General features: G+C 31.8%; 2 protein-coding genes across 3 annotated transcripts; one reads left to right on the top strand and one right to left on the bottom strand.

Moving 5' to 3' along the window:
* Nucleotides 1–16,733: 16,733 nt before the first annotated feature.
* LOC107459898 (GEM-like protein 2) lies at nucleotides 16,734–19,000 on the top strand. The gene is made up of 4 exons (XM_016078204.3): nucleotides 16,734–16,960; nucleotides 17,057–17,167; nucleotides 17,705–17,988; nucleotides 18,519–19,000. The coding sequence occupies exons 1-4, from the start codon at nucleotides 16,843–16,845 to the stop codon at nucleotides 18,729–18,731; spliced, it is 726 nt and encodes a 241-aa protein (XP_015933690.1). The 5' UTR covers nucleotides 16,734–16,842; the 3' UTR covers nucleotides 18,732–19,000.
* A 447-nt stretch (nucleotides 19,001–19,447) lies between these two features.
* On the bottom strand, nucleotides 19,448–22,660 carry LOC107459867 (uroporphyrinogen decarboxylase 1, chloroplastic). Of its 2 annotated transcripts, XM_016078166.3 has the most exons (6): nucleotides 22,426–22,574; nucleotides 21,916–21,991; nucleotides 21,609–21,821; nucleotides 21,240–21,524; nucleotides 20,480–20,715; nucleotides 19,448–19,841 (listed from the first exon to the last, which is right to left on the bottom strand). In XM_016078166.3, exons 2-6 carry the CDS (start codon nucleotides 21,937–21,939, stop codon nucleotides 19,673–19,675), a joined length of 927 nt encoding a protein of 308 aa, XP_015933652.1. In that variant the 5' UTR covers nucleotides 21,940–21,991; nucleotides 22,426–22,574; the 3' UTR covers nucleotides 19,448–19,672. The 2 variants fall into 2 exon arrangements, with proteins under 2 accessions (XP_015933652.1, XP_015933649.1); XM_016078163.3 differs by having other exon boundaries at nucleotides 21,609–21,991; nucleotides 22,426–22,660.
* Nucleotides 22,661–23,223: the final 563 nt, after the last annotated feature.

Below are 23,223 nucleotides of genomic sequence, written 5' to 3'. Positions count from 1 at the left end.
TTTGGTATAAAAACTAATTTTTTTAGTGTAAAAATCGGTTTTTTGATATAAAAACCAGTTTTCAGTGTTAAAACCAGTTTTTTAATATAAAAGCTGGTTTTTGTTTTAATAACCGGTTAAAAATCGGTTTTGAATTTTACTAACCGGTTAATAACCGATTTTATCATATGAAACCAATTTGGTTAATTCACCAATACTATATTTTTGGTTAACCAAAAAACTGGTTTGGTTTTTGGATTAACCAAACCATGAACACCCCTAGTCCTACTACACAACTTGTTAGGATTGAATGTGAGGAAGAAGAACTACCGCCAACGTCCACCAACTCAATGAAAAACTCCATCGCTTGTTTAGTCACAATCTTTCCATGGCAATCGAACGTAGCTCGCACATGATTATCATCCCTTAACCACAATACCTTATTATATGAATATTCCTCATGGCGTCCAACGAAATACACTGATACCCAATTTTTTGAACATGCTTAATTCAAAGCATTTCCATATTCACTAAAATCAAAATTTTAAGCTCTATTAATGAATGTAACTACTAAGTATGCATAACAACAGAATCACTGCATTCAAAATGTGCAACATCATGTTTGCGTGATATTGTTGCATTCGGATAAACAACAACTATATGCTTACTAGCCATTCGAAGAATTTGTCTTTGTAAAAAAGAAGAAAGAATATATGAAAGGTGAAAGTTATTGGGAGAATATAATATGATATATATAGCAATCGTTCGCGACAAGTTCACACACAATTTTGCATGCACCACGTGCGCTATAAGGTTTGCACACTATAACATTGCCAGCAGCTGCACAATAGTACTGTTGCGCTGGCAGTATCTAGATTATAAGCTTCTTATTCACAGTTCTTGACTACACTATAACTTGCTTGAAAATTGTTAGTAAATATTTACAATGGTAAAAAATTAAAAGTCATATGCTTCATAATTTAATTTATTAATAAAAAAATATTTTCAGTTTCTAAAATTATTTTTACAATTTAGTGGTTTAGTTTTCTATATTATGACTAATTTGAAATAGAACAGAGATTACTACTAAAAAATAGTAAAATAGCTGTAGATTTTATTTGCGAATTTCTTTAGTAGCAATTTGTTGTAAATTTTACTACAAATTTGTCATTCATGAAAAATATGTAAAGCTTTTGCTGCGAATTTTGAAATTCACAGTCAATCTTAAAATATTTATATGCATTCAATTCTCATATTCCTTACACTTTATTGTTTTTGACTATGCGGGACACGACAAGACCCGGCCAATATTTTAAAATCTTATAAGACACAGGGATACGTATATATATAAAATATAAATTATTTTTTAGATAAATCGTAATGATATTTTGATATTTTATTAATATTAAAATATAAATTAATTTTTTTAATTATTTTTAATATTTTATTTTAATTATATCAAGTATTTAAAATATTTTTTTATTTTAATAAATAATAATATATACTATATCTAAATTTATTTCACGAATATATGTTAAGAATAAGACTGGATACGCTGTCACGTGATAGTATTTAGGTGTGTCCAAGCATGTATGGAGAAGAATTTTTTACTTTTTATCAAGACACGGTTGGACACAGCAGACATGCGTGTCGAACGAGTGTTGGTGAATGTCGTGTTCGAAATGTGTGAGACACGTAAACGCGACAACTCAGCAAAGTATCCGTGCTTCATAAGTTTTTGATAAAAAAAATTACTAGTGATATATATTTATTTTATGAATTCGTAACTATTGATATATCGGTAATATAAAAAGAAATGAACTTATTATAAATAAAAGAGTGAAAAATTGTCGCATTAAATATTCATCATGCAAGATAATATATACTAAAAAATATTCACAATAACTTTTAGATGCTAACCATAATTAGTTGTTGAAGATACGATCTAAATAGTTATAGCATGCTTGCCATTTTCCTTTTTTCCTCGACGGATGGCGTTTCTCGCATTCAGCTACAATACATTCATGAATACATTCTTTTTTCTTTATTGGATTGCGTGTATTGTGTTTCTTGCAATTCCTAACACAATCTTCAAGGTCAGATGTAAGATAATAAGATGTAATTTGGTGCTCTTCAAAAATAGTTTTGTGAAATTTAGAAATGGAAGAATAAATAATAACAAATACAATCATCAATATTACAATTGCATATGCCAAAGCCAAATTGTTCCTAGCCATAGTAACTCCTCTCTCTTTCTTTTTTTTTTCTTCTAGTCACAAGTTTACGATATACAATTCAGAGTTTTTATATATGCTTAAAATTATTTTCTAAAATTATACACAGGATATGATTATTCTAGAAATAATAATGGGAGGATATGAGAAAGTCTATGAGGCCAACAGTTTTATTAAAATATGGTTAGCACTTAATTAGCAAAAAGAAAGTAAATAATTTTATATTATTAAATATAATCTCAAACCATTAAAAACATTAGTAATGACTAATTGATAATTATAAATTATAAAATTTGTTGTCCTCTAACACCCTTTGAAGGATATTCCTCACTTGCTTCATGTCTCCTCTTTATATACCAAGAGTTGAAAAATACTACTATAAATAAAATAAAAACATGTCACTGTAACAAAATATTGTTTTGGAATACATTATTTTAATTGAGGTTGAATGTCTCTTGAATTATTCGAGAAATTTAAAAAAATTATAATTATAGAATAATATTATGAGTAAACCTCATCCAATCCAATCTTATTATCAATATATTGCATATCTTAAGATAATGAGTGTTTGTCATAATAAAATATTGTCTTTTTCCAATGCACTACTTCACCGTAGATATAGGCCTAGGTTTCTTTGTTTTACAAATTCATAGCCCTCCTCCCAAAAAAAATCTATGAATATTCTAATTGGATTAGTGTTACGTAGTCGACATTATGACCTTGCAGAAGTATTGGAGAAGCTTGTCGAAATCATGATTTGGTGGTGTCAATACCAGGAGATGGTCGAGAACTAGAAAGGCAAATTGACTTAGCGCGAATAGTTATTTATTTTTAGTAGCTGCCATAATTACGTGTCAAATAATAATTGGATAAAAATATTTATAAATAAGAATGTCAGGCTAAGTTGACAGAGTTTAGAACTTCTCTTTAAAAAATACATATACATTCACATTCCAGAAATTTTGAGTCTGTTTTGAGTTGAATTTTATAGGTTTCTTTCCATTTCCGATTTCTTGTTATTTATAGTTTTGTGATTTTTTTTCAATGATTAGTTTATTTTTCTTATGTTGTTATTAAATTCTTTTTGAAGGATGTTTGTAATTTCTTAATACTTTAAAATTCTGTACAGTTTATTTTAGTGTTCTTACGATCACTTTAGTTAATATTTATTTGCGTAGTTATAATTCAGCACATTTTTGTGATATTTTTCATTGACAAAGCATAAATTTTAATGCATGTAAAATTGGTATTTGCAAGAGGAGTAAGTTTCACTCCAAGATATTGAAATTCGAACAATGATTTGTTTTGTTCAATCTTTCATTTACAAAACGTAAAATCTGCACAACAATTTGGCACGTTTAGTGGGATAGTTTTATTGTGGTGTCAAACTTATGTACGTGAGGAAAAAGAACTACCAAAAACGTCCACCAACTCAATACAAAGCTGCGCTGCTCCATCATTTGTTCAGTCACAATCTTTCCATGGCAATCGAACATAGCTCGTATATGATCGTCATCCTTTAGCCACAATACCTTATACTGAATATTCCTCATGGCGTCCAACGAAATGCACTGTTATCCAATTTTTTGAACATGCTTAACTCAAAGCATTCCTATGTTCACTAAAATCAAACTTTTAAGCCCTGTCAATGAATGTAATTGCTAAGTATGCATAACAATAGAATCACTGTATTCAAAATGTGCAATATCATATTTGCGTGATATTGTTGTATTCGGATAAACAACAACTATATGCTCACTAGCCATTTGAAGAATTTGTCTTTGTGAGAAAGAAGAAAGAATGGATGAAAGGAGAAAGTTATTAGGAGAATATAATGTGATTTATGTAGCAATTATTCATGACAAGTTCACACATAATTTCACAGACATCACATGCGAGGTTTGCACACTATAACATTGCCAGTAGCTGCACTATAATAATGTTGCATTGGCAACATCTAGATTATAAGCTTCTTATTTGAGCTCTTAATTTTGCTATAGCTTGCCTGAGAAATTGTTAGTAAATATTTAGAATGGTAAAAAAATTGAAAAAATGCTTTAAAGAGTAAATATGATTTTTTTTATATTAGAAAAAAGAGTGTTTCTTATCATATGATTCATAATTCACTTTATTAATAAAAAATATATTCAATTTCTAAAATTATTTTTTATAGTTTAGTGGTTTAGTAAAATAACTGTGGATTTTATTTGTGAATTTTCTTGTAGCAATTTGTTGTAAATTTTACTACCAATTTATCATTCAAGAAAAATATGTAAAGTTTTTGCTGCGAATTTTGAAATTCACAGTCAATTTTAAAATATTTATATGTATTCAATTCTCATATTCCTCACACTTTATTGTTTTGGACTATGATGCATGGACACTGATATAGACACGGGACACTGACACGGAAAACGACACGATACGGAACATCCAAATTAGTTGTTGAAGATATGATCTAAATAGACATAGCATGATGCGCATTTTTCTCTTTTGGGATGGCGTTTATAGCATTCAGCTACAATACATTCATGAATGCATTCTTTCTTCTTTATTTGATTGCGTGTATTGTGTTTCTTGCAATTCCTAATACAATCTTCAATGTCAGATGTAACATAATAAGATGTAGTTTAGTGCTCTTCCAAAATAATTTCATAAAATTTAGAAGTGGTAGAACAAATAATAACGAATACAATCATCAATGTTGCAATTGCATATCCCAAATTGTTCCTAGCCATAGTAACTCCTCTCTCTTACTTTTTTGTCTTCTAGTCACAAGTTTGATATACAGTTCATAGTTTTTATATACGCTTAAAACTATTTCCTAAAATTATATACGTGATATGATTATTCTAGAAATAGTAATGGGAGGATATTCCTCACTTGCTTCATGTCTCTTCTTTATATACCAAGAGTTGAAAAGTACTCATATTTTTTTTTGGTGACTGAAAAGTACTCATATAAACAAAATAAAAACGTCTCGTTGTAACAAAATATTGTTTTGGAATAAATTATTTCGGTTGTGGTTGAATGTCTCTTGAATTATTCGAAAGATTTTCAAAAATAGTAATTATAGAATAATATTATGAGTAAACCTCATCCAATCCAATATTATTATTATCAATATATTGCATATCTTAAGATAATGAGTGTTTGTCATAATAAAACATTGTCTTTCTCCAATGCACTACTTCACCGCAGATACAAGTTTCTTTGTTTTACAAATTCATAGCTCCCTCCCGAAAAAAGTCTACGAACATTCTAATTGGATTAGTGTTATGTAGTCGATATTATAACTTTGCAGAAGTATTGATGAATACTTGTCGAAATCATGATTTGGTGGTGTCGATGCCAGGAGTTGGTCGAGAACTAGAATGGCAAATTGACTTGGTATGAATAGTTATTTATTTTTAGTAACTGCCAAAATTATGTGTCAAGTAAGAATTGGGTAGAAATGTTTATAAATAAGAATTTCAGACTAAGTTGGCAGAGGTTAGCACTTCTCTTTAGAAAATACACACACATTCACATTCCAGATATTTTTAGTAAATTTTGTAGGTTTCCTTTCATTTCTGGTTTCTTATTATTTACAGTTTTGCAATTATTTTTATCGCAAGGATTAGTTTATTTTTCTTATTTTGTTGTTAAATCCTTTGTGAAGGATCTTTGTAATTTCTTAATACTCTGAAATTCTGTAAAGTTTATTTTAATGTTCTTCCAATCAACTAGTTATTATTTATTTGCGTAGTCATAATTCTGCACATTTTTGTGGTATTTTTCATTGACATAGCATAAACTTTGATGCATGTAAAACTGGTATTTGCAAGAGGAGTAGGTTTTGCTCCCAGATATTGAAATTCGGACAACAATTTGTTTTGTTCAATCTTTCATTTGCAAAACGTAAAATCTGCACAACAAATTGGCACATCTAGTGGGATAGTTTTATTGTGGAAAAAAATTATAAGAGTTGAAAAAAATATAGTTTTGATATCACTAAGTTAAAATAAATATTTGATGTGGTTTTAAAAGATAAACAATTAGTTTTACTAGAAGGCAAAACTTTACCTTCGACTAAAGAGATTAAAGGAAAACCATATTGTAAATTTCATCAAGCATCTAACCATTCGACTAACACTTATGTTTGTTTCAGGGACCTTATTCAAGAGGCTATCATGGAAGGAATGCTGAAGTTCAATGATAGTAAAAAAGAGATGAACGTCGATGTTGACCCGTTTGATATGAATGCTAGTTTTTATGAGCCAAAATTCTTAAGAATAAGCATGGTTGGTTTTACATCTCTTGAGTTTGATACCACTCTTAGTGATTTTGAAACTAATACCTGACAAGCTTATCCCGGTGTCGTAGAAGGGTTATTGGACTTTCTTATGCATCAGAAGTTAGAAGATAGAGATATATCCATATGCCCACGTTGCAATGTTATTTTTGATACTGTAGCAGCTACTATTTTCGAAAAGAAAAGGATGAAGAAAGAGTTAGCTCATAAAGAAGGGCAAGTTTGACAAAGGCATCCTTTGTGTCGAGTTGAAGGACAATTTTCTAAAGATCTTAAAGAAGGTTATTCGACTGCTTTTCATTGATCGCAAGCAGTCGAAGTTGAATAGATCAAGAATTGTCAAGTATTCAGAGATAGAGAATTCATATCAGGGATCCCAATAAGGCCAATGAGGGCAAGGAAGACGTAATTATCCTTATGGACGAAATTGAGGCAATTAAGATGGCAAACATTTTTGTAAGGTGTAAACTTTGATATCTTTAACTTCTGCTAACAAAGGGGCAAAGCATACTTTGGACAAAGTAGTGTTTCTAAAGAGTATCTTAGATAAGGGTAAAGAACCAGTCATCTCTGAGACTAAAGGTAAAGTTGTCAAGCCTTTTGAAGCAAAGGCAGTTGTTAAAGACAAAGTAGATCCTCATCTTGATGAAGATTATTTTGACAAAGATGATGATATAGTGAGCATCATCTCTATTCTTCTTACAGACTTTGCAAGGCAACAAAATGATAGCCTTGATGGTGATTACGAAGCAGGTTTTGAGAGAGAAGGGATAGTTTTGTTCTTATCACTAAAAGGAGTTATATTGGGTATTTCGATAAGCCCACAGAAAAACAAAAGGGACACCTTCAACCCCTCCATATTAAAACAACAATGAATGGCATTCTAATCAGTAGGGTGTTAATCAATGGAGGCGATGTTATTAGTTTGCTTCCAGAAAGAATGCTAACTCATGTTGATGACTTGCTGCCAACTAACATTGTGATGACTGATGATAGTGAGGCATCGGCACTTGCCAAGGGATTGGTCATGCTAGTTGTTAAAGTGGATTCTTGTGTTTGAAGAACAATATTTGTGGTAGTTTCATCTAAGGCAAGTAATAATGCTTTACTTGGTAGGGACTGGATTCATGGTGTGGGAGCTGTACCCTCAACTGTGCATCAAAGTTTGCTGATCTGGAATGAAGACAACAAAACAGAGGTTGTAGATGCTGACAATGTATATCGAATAGATGCACATTACCTTCAAAGTTTACAATGTGAAAATCAAACTTATGATTCCTCATACCATCACTTGCTTATGATTCCTGATAGCTTGACCCCTTAAGCTCTTCTTCTAATTGCACCCTTTTTCCTATTTGATTTGTTTTTATCCATTCTCCAATTTTGTCTTGGCCTTGCTTATTGTTGCGGGTATCCTCCATTAGCATCCTACAAGTTCTGTGGTCATGTCCAATCTTTGCTCAATACGTGCAGACCACCTCAACCCTCTCATATCGCAAAATCACCTCTACCATGGAATTGTTTGGCTTTGTTACCTTTATACTGTCTCTTATTCTCTTCTCGGCATCTAGCTCTACTTTTGCCATCACAGTCTTTATTTCTCTCCCTTTGACAACAAACATTCCAACTTCCAAAATTGTGCCAACTCTTGCACCCAGCTTCTTTGCCACCTCTAGTGTCTTGAGGTACTCAGGGAGTCCCCATAATTGAATCCAAACTGGGTGCTTGTGAATTTTTTAATTGTTAACAATTGTATCAGTTGTCCATCTACGTATATGGAGGACAAAGTCCTTGAACAACCATGGTAACCCCTTTTTTCCATTCTCATAACATCTATTTCATTATCAAAGAAAAATTGAAAACAATTATGACCAATCTCACTTACTCTGAAAGCATCAGGTCTACCCTCAATTGTCCAAAATGCTCCCTCCATTGTTCCAACAAAAAAGGTTTTGTCTGCAAACAGTCGGCCAACTAAGCTATTGAAGCATGCCTTAAGGCCATCGCTAAAATAACTTTCTTCTAATTGGATCGGACTGTCATTATCATTGTCACTCTCATCATTTCGTTCTATTTCTCCCCTTCTTGTATCAGTCATACAGATGATACGTGATTATTTAAAGTAGTGAAAAATTTTTCTATCTCTGATCAAGAATAGACGTTGACCCGTTGACATTTGAGACTCGATCACATAAGACCTAACAGAGTAAAAAACCCTAAAAGAGCATTTAAACCTAATAGCGCTATTTCTATGATAACTTAAGAAAGGTAATACTTAAAGAATAGATATTATCATTTTTAAATTCATGATGACATTTTCAATGTGATAAAACCATGTCATAAATATACTTTGTATTGAGGGCATAATAGCCTTAAAGTAGGGACGATATTATTAATTTGAAAATGACAATATCTACTTCTATTATTAATTCATTTGTTTTGATTAAAAACTTATTTGTTTAATAGTCTAAATATTAGAAATAAATTTATTAATTTTTATATTAAAAAATATTTTATTTGAAACAACCTTATCTCTAAAGAGTTGGAATTTTTTCTCTCAGAATTAAAAAAATTGAAATTTATCTCTCAGAATTAAGATTTAAAATATTTGTTGTAATCTATTTTTGTTGAAAAGTTTCATTTTTTGTTTAATAATTAAAAATTTATTTGTAATTATTTTTATATGAAATTTATAATTAAAAATTATTAAATAATAATTTTTTAATTATTTATTTAAATAAGTATTAAAAATTTAAGTCTAACTTTATATATGTAACTATTTATAAACTAATTGTATATCCTTAAATAATATATTAGGATATTATTCACTTTTTGTGCAGATTGATTTATAATTTTTTAATTTATGTGTAAGAGTTTATATATAAATAACAAAAATTTTTGTACGCAATAATTGAATTGAGTGGTTAATTTTTTTTACTGTATTAATGTTTTTTTTTCAAAGATATTTAATTTATTTTATTCATCAAAAGAAAAAAAATAAATATTGTTCAAAGTGGAGAACATAAACTAACAAAAAGAAAAGGGAGGAGTTCACCAAAGTGTTCCACTCATAGATGAGATAAAGTAATTAAGTAAACTAAAGAAGAAAGAGAAAATAGTATAGCAAAGACGGAACTAAAGTTGAGGATGCAGCGGACGAGTAAGGATTTCTTGGTAATGTTTGGCAGTGGTGGTGGCAATCACCTTCGGAAGAGTAACCTCGTTGTTCAAATACTCTTTGATTTCGGTCCTTCCAGATACTCCATATCAAAATCGCCGTGAGAAGAAGCTTGCTGCTTCCATTTGGTTGGCGTTCTAGAAGACTCACTGTTGAACTCCAACAATCAAAGAAATTAATTATCCTAGATTCAGGTACATATGCTTCCATTTCTGCCTTTTGCCATATCAATTTCGCATTACTGCACTAGAAAATATAATGGTTTATTGTTTAGTTTTCTTCCAAGTATAATGGCATATAGGAGGCGTGTTGGGGAACCTTTGGTGGATGAGTTGCATAACTAAAATTTTTTTATGGAGATATTTTTAGATAAAAATTGTGATCTTATGAGGTGTGTGCATTTTTCATAATTTGGACCAAATTCCTCTTTGTTGCATATACTCTAGACACAACTCAATTGGCTCATGGTAGAACAGGTAAGAGATTCGATACCCAGAGACTACGTCATAGCATTTAGAGTTGTTTAGTAGCCATTGAACCTTGTCTGGACCTTCATTTAGGGTTATTGTAAGTATTCGTTGTGCAGTTTCAGGAGAGAAAAAACCTTTTTTAGATGAGATGTTGATTCCATTGTTTACTTCTAGAGAATAAATCTTTGACTAGTAAAATGTGATTTGAATCTTGGCTAAAATTGTTATCATAGAGAACTCTATATGGAAAGACTTGAGGAAGTCAAGGGTCTTTGAAAGTCTAAATGATCTCACCATCACCCACTCTCTAGATAATACCTTTTTCAGCCACACTTCACCCATGAAGAAGACTCTGCCAGCCCCAAGAAGGTAATAATTCTTTATCTACGCTTAGAAAATCACCATACTTGTAATATCTTTCTTTTAGGATTTTAGCTAAAAGAGAGTTAGGTTGGGTCATGACTCTCCAGCATTACTTGCCAGGTAAAGCTAGGTTCTATGCTCGCAAATCCTTTACACCAAGTCCTCCATCTCTTTTTGGCTTTGTCATTTTGTCCCAACTAATCCAAATCATGTGTTTTTTCTTGCCTTGCTGTTCCCACCAAAATTAGGTCAGAATCTCACGAATGTCTGTATCTAGAAGTTTGAAACAGATAAAGTATAGATAGGGACTGCTTCCCTTACTGTCCGAATCAAAATATGATGATCTTCATTTGATAGTAGACTCTTCTTCCAGCCCTGTACCCTCGTGAAGACCCAGTCCTTAATTGAGTTGAACGTGGCTTTTTTCTTTATCTATTGATTATTGAAAGAAGCCACAGATACTTATCTTGTGCGCCAATATGAATGATGCTCATTCTTGTTGCAAGCATTTCTCGGGTTGTAACAGGGGTACTATTGCTAAAGAAAATTACCGATTTAGATAGATTAACTTTTTGTCCACTAAAGCTTTCATATGACATTAAAAGCTCTAGAATTCTGTCACAACTTTCCTCAGATGCCTTACAAAATAAAATAGAGTTGTCAACAAATAACAAATGATTAGATTTAGGGCACCTTCTAGTTACCTGAATACCAGGAATTAAACCATTTTGCTCTGCCTTGTGTAGTAGGAAGGATAAACCTTCTACAAAAAAAAGAAGAAGAAGAAGATATGGTGATAGAGGATCCTATTGGTAGATTCCTCTATTTGGTTTGAAGAAACCAAATAGTTGACCTTTCACAATAACAAAATAAGAAACTGTGGTAACTAACTCACGTATCTAGTTAGTCCATCTCCTACCAAACCCCAATTTTTCCATGATGAACCATAGAAACTATCATTTAACTCTATCATACACTTTACTCATATCAATTTTAATAGTCATTTCATGCTCCACACCCCCCTTTTCTTATTTTTAAGGTAGTGCATGCCCTCATGGGCAATTAAAATATTATAAAAAATCAACCGCCCTTTAAGAAAAACATTCTTATTAGGGTCGATTAAGTTATTCATACAGCTTTATAATCTATGTACCAACACTTTAGAGATAATTTTGTACATAACTGTAGATAAACTAATAGGCCTAACCTAAAATATATTGTTGGCATCGGAGACTTTTGGAATCAAGTAAATATTTGTGTGGTTAAAGCTTTTTAATATCCTCCCTCCCCCAAAGAAGCTTTTGATTACTTTTGTCACATCCTCCTCTACAATGTCCCAATAGAACTGGAAGAATTTTGCTGTCATACCGTTGTCACCTGCGACACTTTTGGGGTGAACACTAAATAAAGGTAACTTTTTTAATTTTCTCTCCTAACACTGGTCTTTGTAGCCTATGGTTCATGAAAGTTGTAACCTTAGACTCAAAGTCAGTAAAGAAAGGCTCCGGCGGGTTGGCCTGGTTGATAGAAGAGAAAATGTTTGTAAAGTGCTCCTCAGCCACTCTTGCAATTTCAACGTAAGAAGACACCACTTCACCGTTTCTTTCAATTAGACACTAGATTTTATTCTTCATTCTCTGCACTTTGAATCTTCTATGGAAAAATGCAGTGTTATCGTCTCCTTCTCTTAGCTATTTAGTCCGAAATTTCTCCTTCCAGTATAATTCTTCATTCAAGTAAGCCTTTTCAAGCTTTCACACAATCTCATGTACCTCTGTACCCCCACAAATGCCTATTGCCCTTATTTCCTCTGGCCGAGTATTGAGCATCGCTATCTCCTTCTTTGAATTTGATCGACTATTTTATTGCCACTACACAAGCTTATGTCGGCAAAATTTTAACTTCTGGACAACGATATACATCGGTGAACCTTTAACTGGAGAGATCCAGGCTTCCCAAATAATACTCCTTATTTCCTTCATACCACACCATCTCTCTTGGAACTTAAATCTACTCTTTGATTTTTTCACTTAAGGGTTGGTGTCCAGCAGCAGAGGGCCATGATTTGAGCCATTTTCAGAGAGCCTAAGGACAGTTGGGTGGCAAAAGGATTGTAACAATTCCTTGTTCACTAGTACTTTGGCTAAACGTTCTTGAATCAATTCACTCCCAACCCTCCTATTGCTCCAAGTGTACTGTCGACAATCATCCCTATATCACTACAAAAAAATGGAATATCTGTAACAAATTTAAAATTGTTACAAAAACAATTTTTTTGTAACGACTTAATTTTTTTGTTACAAATTATATATGACTTTTGTAATGATTCAGTATGTTATTGCAAAATTTTATAATATTTTGTAATAAAAGATAAAGTTGTTGCAAAAGTTCAAAATATCTATTTGTTTCAAAAAATTTAATTATTTTGTAACAAAAAATTAATTTATCACAAAATTCAATATATTTTGTAACAAGCTATTTGTTTGTCACAAAATATAAAATTTTTTGTCACAAAGCATCTGTTCGGATAATTTTTATATTAATCAAAATTCTTATGTAATTTTATTATAATTTAATATTTTGCACGATAGAGATTAAAATTCAGTAATGGAAGAATTATATAGTTTAATTTAAATAATTTTTAGGTTTAATTACTCTGTTAGTCCCTATAGTTTTGCGAAATTTTAATTAGGTCCCTATACTTTTTTTCCTTTTAATCGAGTCCTTGCACCAATTTGTTTTTTTAATTGGGTCCACTATACTTTTTTTCTTTTTATTTGAGTCTCTACACCAATTTTTTTTTAGTTGGGTCCCTATACAATTAAGTCAATTACTGCCAAGAAAAAAAATTACTGCCAAGAGGGACCTAGTTGAAAAAAAAATTAGTGCAGGAACCCAATTAAAAAGAAAAAAATATAGAGACCTAATTGAAAATTTTGTGAAACTATAGGGATTAACAGAGTAATTAAGCCTAATTTCTATTATGAATAAATTATGGTTTATTTTATTAATTTAATTTTTTATTTTTAGAAATTAATCTAAAGTAATTAAATTAGTTTTATGAATATTTAGAGTTAAATTAATTAATATTTTTGTGAATTTTATTATAATTAGTTATTTTATATTAGTTTTAAAATGATTCTACCCTCCAATTTTATTAAAATATCTATTAATATTTATCCTTATTTCTTTATAAAATCTTTATAAAAAATCCTAATTTTCCCTAACCCAGCTCCTTCAGTCACACAAGCCCCCCCTTCTCTTTCGACGTAACACACACACTTCACAAGAAACCCACCCTAATGTATATGCTATGGAAGATTAAATACTTCGTATAGTTTAGCCTACTTATCATAAGGTAAATCCTATGGATGTTTCTGATCGACAAGTCTCAACCATAAAGTCTGAAAGCAATATATTTAATAAATGAGATAGTTAGCAAAAAGATAGCAAGTTTTTTGTGCTTCTCTTGCGTCTTCCTGTCTCAGCAATTTAGCATGTGTTGACGTCACACACTGCTTGTGTTCATATTTTTTTGCTCAATGCATGATTTTGGTCTTTATCCAATAGATAAGATTTTTTATGCTGATGTTGTGGATGATTTCTCAATCTAATCCTTGTGTTATGTGGATGTCTAATTGTTTCTTGCTATCTTCTGTAGATGAGTCAGGCAAACAGGTTAGGAGTACTATCAGGATTAAAAACACATCAATAAATTCTATGTAGCTTTCAAGGTAGAGTGAATATCTAAAACTGTTTATTTATTCCCCTCTTTTAGCATTTCCTTTTCCCCATTTCTAGTATTTGTTATTATTGAGTTACTTTGGCTGAATCTTGAACTCAATTGCATATTCTTTTTGTTACTTACTTACTTTGTAATAGTTTGCAGAAGAACAATTCGATACCACTATATTAATTGATTAATGATATATGTTATGATTTTATATCAGTAGGACAACTTAGCTATACATGTTGACAAGATTTTTGAGGCGTCGTCAAAGCACCCTAACAAATACATTTGCAAATAGAAGAAAAGAAACTTACCCTATAAGGTTCCCTCTATAGCTAGTCTTCTCCGTTAAGATATACTACAACATTGCCCGCGCTAGGTATCTGATCCTGGTCTTAGACACAATCCTAATCCTAATGCTCTTGAGCAGTTTTTCCCACTCTGCTTTCTCGTTTTGCTTCTGGCAAAGCTTTGACTTTGCTTCTCTAGGCTGAGAATTCCCAAGGCCTCCTCGGTCTGAAGGAATGGAATTTTCCTTTTTTATTATTATTTCATATGTATATGCAGTTTTAAACGACTGCACCTAAAAGCTGTTTCATGCGTCTACCTGGGGCTATTCTTGCATCGGCTGAGAGTATCATAGCAACTGGTAATGATGAATATATTATTTCTCTATATGTTTCTTTTTATGTGTAACAGAAGATTATTGGAAATATAAGGCCAAGTTACCTTACCATTTATGTTTTGCTTGATAGTGTTCAGGTACTTCTCTATGTTCTTATATTGTGTTTTGACATAAACCTCATTGTAGAACTTTATGAGCGTAAAAGCATAAAAAAATCAAGTATATTCGTTATGAAGATTTTGGTGAAAATTGTGTTTTGTAGTGATTTTTTTACAATTGATACTTATGTAAATTTAATAACTTTATTCACTAAGTTGTGATTGAATTGTGATTAATTGGCCTAAGTTTATATATTGAATTTGTAATTCTTGATAATTTGCATTCTTGATTGGCTAGTTTTGAACTTTGAGAATAGATTCTTAAAGAATTAGTTAATTTTAACTTGTAAGTTCTAACTTAATTTTTACTCGAATGGAGATAGTGTTATGTGTTATTTTTTTAATTTTGGTTTCATTATTTATATATAAAATTGATGCCAACATGCTAGACTTTATATTGACTGAAATATGCTAGAAGAGTCAAGAATTATAAATTCGATGTGATACAATTTTATATTAGGAAAAAGTTGTGTTTAGTTGAACTTGTAGAACTTATTTTATTGTAAAAGAATCTTAATGACATGTAAGATATTTTAATTATCTATATGATTATATATCATATAAATGTTGAGTCAGTGAAATTAAAAAATTAATTGATATATCAATTATTTAATTAAATATTTTAAAATGAACTTTCTATTTTTATAACTAAAAGAATAAAAAATGTTACAAAAGTAAGTAGTATTTTGTAACAAAATATTACGACACAAAATTCTAAATTGTTACGAAAAATATTTTAAAAGTAAAAAAGTGTTATTATTTTTGTAACAAATTTCATTTTTTGTATCAAAAAAATTTGTTACAAAATATTACTTTAAATTGTAACAGTTTCATTTTTTGTTACAAAAATTCTTTATAACGGGACATACTGCAACGGCCTTTTTTGTTATAAATTCCTTTTATTTCAAAATTTTGATTTTTTGTGACAATTTTTTTTGTTACGAATATTGCTTTTTCTTGTAATATATCTACCAAATCATTGTCACTATTAAATAGGTTAAAGGCTGCCATTAATAATAAAGATGTGTCACCACCTCCTATTTTTTTTTCTGACTTAGTGATTGCATTAAAGTCGCCCAAGATAATAACATCTTTTTGAGTCTGCCCCATTATCCTCAAAATGTCTTGAAATTGGGCTGCCTTTACTTGTTTATTGCAATTAAGGTGGACTCTAATTATGTGCCTCTCTACATTGTTCACCATATTTTTTACTACACCTTGTATATAAAAACTAGAACTACTTATTACTTTCACATCACATTCTTTCTTCCACGCGCCATGGCTAATCCTCCCACAGACTTCATTATAGAGAATTTGTGTTTCAATTCCAATCAACGATCAGAATGATGAGATTTTGGGTATGAGTTGGAAGTAAACAAAAAAAGAACTCTATAAAAAATACTTGTCAAAGTCCTATGAAAATATTTGTCAAAAATATTAAAGGTTCACTCTCTAAATTTATTATTATATTGATGTTTAATCTAACTACAAAAAAATAAGTGTATAAAATTTTGAGTAGTTAATATTAATTTGTATTTTTTAATAATTTATTTTTCNGAGATCTTTGTACAATAAATAAAAATATAGAGTATAGAAATTAGAAAACCATCAAACATCAACTTGAAATAAAAAAATATTATTTCAAGAAAATACCTTAACACCTACTATATGATTTTAGCATCATATTCCTACTTTCGGCTTTTATTATGCACCATTTATCTTGAACTTATTCATCACTATCACTTCACTTTGATTGCTAACTCATCTAATCTTAAATCTGCTCTTTTGTTGCTCACTCTTCCACAAGAACAATGAATAATCACACAGAGATTCCGATCACAACTAACAGCAACAACATCAACAACCCCAACAACCCTTATGTTCATATCTCCCCTGCTCCTCCTTCCTCTGCATCAAACAACAACAACCGTGAGTGTGATTTCCAATAACACTAGTACTCTTCTGATCACAAAGATTCTTCTTCTTTCACTAATTTTGCTCTTTTGTTTTGGTTTCTCTTTTCAGGTCCTAATCAAACATTGGATTCAATATGTGATGGATTTAACCGCTGCAGCAGGACGGTTGAAAAAGCTGCTAGACATGCAGAAAACATGGTTGATAATTTCTGGAACCATAGTGAGTTAGTTTTTCTTTCTCACTTTCACCTCTTATATATCAGTTTCAGATTATTAACAATATTCACTACAATTTAGGAATATATAACCAAAACTCATCTCTCAAATTTCTTGCCAAAGTATCTTTTTCAATAGATACTATGAATTGTGAATTTGCAAATCTAAAGGTGTGTACGTGTGTGTCAATTAGACACCAATTAAATTGGGAATTGCAAATCTTATGGCTCCATTTGGATTCTGTTCCAATACAAAAATAAATACCGAGGGAAAAAAATGAAGACGAAAACGTGTTTGGAAGCAGAGACAGAGACATAAATATAAGGTTATCAAACTCGTAAGCTAATGAAACTTAGGTAAACTTAATCATAACACTGAATTCATAAACTCATAAAAACTTCATTTAGAGGAGCTAAAATTTGTAAGAATTTACAAGTTAACTTGAGAGTTCGACCAAGTAATGATACTTATTACTGCTAGTCTTCAACATTCTTACATAACTAGTTTCAAACTGAATGTATCTTTTCAATTGTGTGCACAGTAAGAATAAGTTCAAGTCCAGCAGATGCAGCAATGGCAAGAATTGTTCAAGGAACAAGGGCACTCACAAATGGAGGATCTGACAAACTGTTTCAACAAACATTTGGGTTTGTACCAGGAGAGAGGCTATTGAAGCCATTTGCATGCTACATATCAACAACATCTGGACCTGTGATTGGAACACTTTATGTGTCCAATAAAAGAGTTGCATTTTGCAGTGACTATCCAATTTGTCACCATCCCATGTCCTTTCAGCACCATAGATCCTCCTGTATTTACTATAAGGTACTTACTTGTCCTTACCTTATTGCTTTGCTAATGATTTCAACAGGTTTATTCTACCTTAGTGACTGGACTTTTTGTACAACTTGTTACCATATAAAATTATTCATTGTTCATAATATCATCTCTCATAGCTCCACCCTTATCTTATTTTCTCTATTCAATACTAAAAATTCAACATGTGCATACAAATTTCGTTGATGTATACTCTGAGATATGACCCAAGGTCACGGGTTCAAGCCATGAATCAGCCACTGATGTAATTATCAGGTTAGGATGTCTAGATTACACTCTATGGGTGCGGCCCTTTCCCGGACACTCTATGACACAGATATGTATCGTACAAATAGACATACAACACAGGTGTCTAGAATTCTAAACCCTCTTATAATTTTTGGATGTATTTGCATACAAAAGAATCCATCCTAAAAATGACATCATACTTGTGGATTTTCTAAAATAGCAGCATTCTGATTTTAGGGTAACTTTCTGGCGTCATATACTAATCCTTTGTTTTTTGGGGTATGGTGTAGGTTGTATTGGAGCTGCCTCAGGTAAGCACAGTGAGCCCTTCCACAAACAGATTCAACCCTTCAGAAAAATACATCCAAATTGTGTCAGTTGATGGTTATGAGTTCTACTTCATGGGGTTTATATCATATGACATGGCTCTCAAGACTCTCAATGAGGCACTGCTTCAATTTCACAACTATTCCGGTGGAAATGGAAGGCTTCAGCTGCAGTGACAAATGAAAATGTATGCTTAGATCAATCCCATAAAATGTGTCCAGAAAAATAAGGTGCTTCCTTCAATGTATCTATTCACCAAGACACTAAAGAAACATTCTTGTTACACAATGTTTTTCTGGTCTGTGTTAGAGCTTTGTTGCATTGCACTTTTCAGTGGAAGCCAATTAGAATGAATCTTTATTATGGCTACTATATTCAAATTTTATAGACACAATGAAACCAACATTTGTAATTATAGTCTTAGTAGAGAGAGAATTTAGGATCAGTTTAGATTTACTTTTGAAAAATGGTACCTTTTTTTTTAAATCTTTCTTATAAAAAAAAAATCATATCTTAATAAATTTTTTAAAGAATTTTTAAATATTAAAAACGTCATTTGCTCATATTTGTTTAATAAATACTTTTTTAAAAGATGTATCTAAACATATTTAAAATTTAATAAAAATATTTTTCACTCAAATAAATCAATCCAAACCAACACTAACATCATCTCATCTGAGGTAAGGTTAGACGCGTAATATTCTAGACACATTTTCTTTGTGTTCTCTCTTAAGTGCCTTGTTTTGATACTCGGTTGACGCTCAAATAATAGGATCAATTTGATGCCAGATAAAATCACGAGGCCAAATTGATTACAAATGAATAGAAAATCCGATGTGTTTTGACTGAAAACCATAAATGCTGGAGTAGATTCCACAATAAATACAAACTATTTGGAAGGGAACCTCATTGGATTATCATATTCCACAATAAATACAGAAGAATACAAAATGAAAATGCATCTAGTTTGATCAGTTAGCCGGCACTTCAATGTGCAAATCCTCAACCTCTAATCATCACAAAGTTACAGAAGAATGAGGAGGGACTAGCCTGCTCTATTCTACACTCACCAAAGACCAAAGCAATACACATGGCATAGATAATGTGGCATTTGTCCTTAAGCTACCAATCTAGGATCTTCTGCAGATTTGTTTTGAAAAAGTGTATCAAACTTCAAGCTCCTAGCAACTTCAAAGAAATGTGCAACAGCTTCTTCAGGTGTGCCAACAAGAACACCATGCCCGAGATTAAGGATGTGCCGTCTAGGCCCAGCACACCTCACAACCCTAACAAATACATTATCAGCTTAAGAATTCAAGAGAGAAAATAAAATCTATTTCTCCATTCTCATAAACCACTAACATAACATAAAGTGACCGCAACAGCATTCATCAAGTAAGACAAAACTCAAGCACACAAGTTTCAGACTCTCTCATTGAACGCACTACTTATTTTGAAAGTGAATTAAATAACTTAGTAACAATGCCTTTTATAAAATTTCTCCAACCATTTGCACACTGCTTCATCTGTTTCAGTATTTCTTCTTTTTATCTTTTGATATTTGTTTCAAAATTTTCATCCAAGGTTATCAACCTCTCTAAACTAATAAACTCTCCGAGGAGTTTACAAGTTTAGGCACCCGAATCAAGCTTACATATTTCAGAGTTAACCTCTTACGATTCAGATTCATCTAAACTCCATGACTCCTGGATTGGAGTTTAGGAGAGCTCTCGAGTATGATAACCTTGTTCCCGTTTATGCAGATAGTTAACCAAATATCAGGGAAGGTATATGTGAATAATAACCTTGACAGTCGCACTGGATCTGAATCATGAACAGGGGGGGAAATGCAGGCTGAACAGGTAAAGGATATGACTATCGAGAATGAAGAAGGTCAGAGTTAAAAAGATATTAAATCGCCAACCTCTGAATTTCTTCAGTGAGAGCAGGAAGTGGGGAGAATAAGTAGGCAGGGTCCACATTTCCCTGCACACCTATTCCACTACCCAATCTTCTTCTTCCATCTGCCATATCCACAGTCCAGTCCAGCCCAATAACATCAACTCCAGTATCTTTCATACGCTCAAGCAGGCCACCATTTCCATTTATATAAAGAACAATCGGTGTCTCGGGGCATCTTTTCTTGACCAAATCTACAATCTGGAAGTTTAGAAATCAGTACATAGCAAAAGAGGAAAAAATATGGAACAATAGCATCTTGCGCCCAACGTTCAATTCGCAAATATTTTATGTTTTATAAATTATGATGATGCACTAACAGCAACATAGTTTCAATTAAATAGAAAAGTTTGAATGTGTAGCCTCTGATTTGGACTTTAATCTCTGAAATTCAGAAGACCAAGATCAACATCCACTGAGCTTATTTACCACTCGATGCTTACAAATTACAAGCTCTTAGCTCATCTTATTATTTACCAACCAAATGACAATCATGAGAGCTTGGAACAAGACAATAATTTACATAAAACAAAACCTGTAATCATTGCAAACCTTTGAAAGCGACAGATGGTTTGTCTAGTTCAAAGATTCAACTAAACAAATAAGCAAAAGTTGAAATACATACACTTAGGCTTGCTATGACATGGATCCCAAATAGAACAGTTTGAAAAATTAGAACACAATTTCAATAAGATGAAAATAAATGGGAACTATTTCTACATTACCTCTTTGATATAAGGCTTTGACCAGCATTCCCACATATCAGGTGGTAGTTGTCCACCCCATGAATCAAATATTTGTATGCAGTGAGCCCCAGACTCCACTTGGAAAACAACATAATCTGCTATTGCTTGCGCCAAATGAGAGAGCAGAGTCCGCAATAAATGTGGTGCTGTATGGCACATACTCTTAATGGTTGTATAGGTGCGTGTTGTACCCCCTTCCACTATATATGTTGCTATTGTCCAAGGTGCTCCCACAAAACCTAAAACGGCAGCATCACCACCAACCTAAGTAAAAAGCAATAAGTAAGGAAAACGGCTCCTTTGAAGGATAGCCATGATATATAGAAGAGGTAATGCAACTAGGTTTACCTCCTTGCGCAGTATCTTGAGTGAATCTCCAACAAAACTGAGCTTTTCCAGGTCAATTGGATGCAGAGCCTTTAGTCCCTCCTCGGAGCGTATTGGGGACTGAATAACAGGACCCCTTACGTCTTCAATGTCGAATTCGACCCCAAATGCAGGAAGAGGCGTAAGGATGTCAGAGAAAATGATCACTCCATCAGGCCTAAAGGCATTCCAAGGCTGCAAAGAAATTTCCACAATGAGATCAGTTGTCTCCGACCTCTCTCGAAAGGATGGATATTTCTCAGCAAGCTTTCTGTAAACAGCCATGTACCTTCCCGCCTGGCGCATCATCCATGCTGGTGGCCGACTAACAGGTTCTCCTCTGGCAGCCTTCACCAGCAGAGGATCTGAAGATAAAATCACCACAAAAATCATGAATTTATCTTGCTTAAATGTGTATAATCAAGAAATGAAAGAGTAATCAAGAGAATGAAATGCTTATAACAGTCTCCCAAATTTGAACAATATTACTCATTCTGTAAAACATACAAATGAATGTTAATTGTTAACAGAACCGTTTCCCCTCTTTCTCCATGCCTTCAATCAATCAAATTCAACAATCTCCAATAATGGATTCATCTCAAAGACTCAAAAATACCTGAATTACCCTCTCCTAGAACCCTGTAACAATTTGCACCACTATCTAAAGCAACAAATTTGTTAAAACCGAATGATATTAAGAACCAGAAAAATAAATGAACTGGAAGAAAATAAAAAAGAAAAAGAAGCTAAATTGAACAAAATGAAGAGCATAATCAGAAGAAGGAAAAAACTGTGGTACCGGAAGAAGAGGCAGAGCAAGTGACGGAGAAGTGCGGTTTTGGTTTGAAAGGGAGTGAGAGTGTAGCGTTTAAGGCATTAGAATGTGGAAACAAAGAAGAAGATTTCCATCCAACAAAACCAGTGAAAGTGTTAATGGAAGTGGAAGCCATGTTTTTTTCTTTCTCTCTTCTTTCGTTGCTCGCTCTTGCTCCTTATCCCCTTTCTGTTTGGGTTCAGTTTCACACAGGGAACATACATAACTCGCGCATAAAATTCCAAAACTACCCAATGGCCTCCCAATTATACTATCATTTTGTTTGGTAACTAATTTTTTTCCAATTAACAATTAATTCAGACACTAAAAAATTAAGAAAGAAAAATATTATCTAAAAAAATATTAGTTCTCAATTTTTCTTAGGATGATATTTGTATAGTAAAATTAATCAATATAAAATATATTTTTTTCTAAAATTAAAAAAATAAAAATACTTTTAATATTTAATTTTATTCTTAACATTTTAAATATATTTCAATTATACTCTTGAATGTTTAAGACTTGCAATGATGATCTAACAATTGTATGTTGAGATCTCACTAATACGTGATAATTTTTTGTTGATCCACATGTAAAGTTAGATTGTCACATCATATGTTATCCAATTAAAGATATAATTGAAATAATTAAAATCTTAAACATAAAATTGAAACCAAATATTAAAAGTTAAATAAAATAAAATATTAACATTGAGAAAAAATAATATTTACAATTTAGTAAATATTTTTATAAATATTATATTAATAATATTTTAAAATATAT

This window comes from Arachis duranensis, chromosome 7 (assembly GCF_000817695.3).
Source record: "Arachis duranensis cultivar V14167 chromosome 7, aradu.V14167.gnm2.J7QH, whole genome shotgun sequence".
Lineage (NCBI taxonomy): Eukaryota > Viridiplantae > Streptophyta > Magnoliopsida > Fabales > Fabaceae > Arachis > Arachis duranensis.
This window is presented reverse-complemented; position numbering and strand designations above follow the sequence as displayed.

What these genes read in the sequence shown, in the direction of transcription:
- LOC107459898 (XM_016078204.3), top strand. Translation starts at nt 16,843, where the DNA reads ATGAATAATCACACAGAGATTCCGATCACAACTAACAGCAACAACATC. An exon ending in TGCATCAAACAACAACAACC is followed by an intron (nt 16,961 to 17,056) that starts GTGAGTGTGATT and finishes TTCTCTTTTCAG; the next exon opens with GTCCTAATCAAACATTGGAT. An exon ending in TGATAATTTCTGGAACCATA is followed by an intron (nt 17,168 to 17,704) that starts GTGAGTTAGTTT and finishes TTGTGTGCACAG; the next exon opens with TAAGAATAAGTTCAAGTCCA.
- LOC107459867 (XM_016078163.3), bottom strand. Translation starts at nt 22,576, where the DNA reads ATGGCTTCCACTTCCATTAACACTTTCACTGGTTTTGTTGGATGGAAA. An exon ending in TCAAGATACTGCGCAAGGAG is followed by an intron (nt 21,525 to 21,608) that starts GTAAACCTAGTT and finishes CTTTTTACTTAG; the next exon opens with GTTGGTGGTGATGCTGCCGT. An exon ending in CAAAGCCTTATATCAAAGAG is followed by an intron (nt 20,716 to 21,239) that starts GTAATGTAGAAA and finishes CTAAACTTCCAG; the next exon opens with ATTGTAGATTTGGTCAAGAA.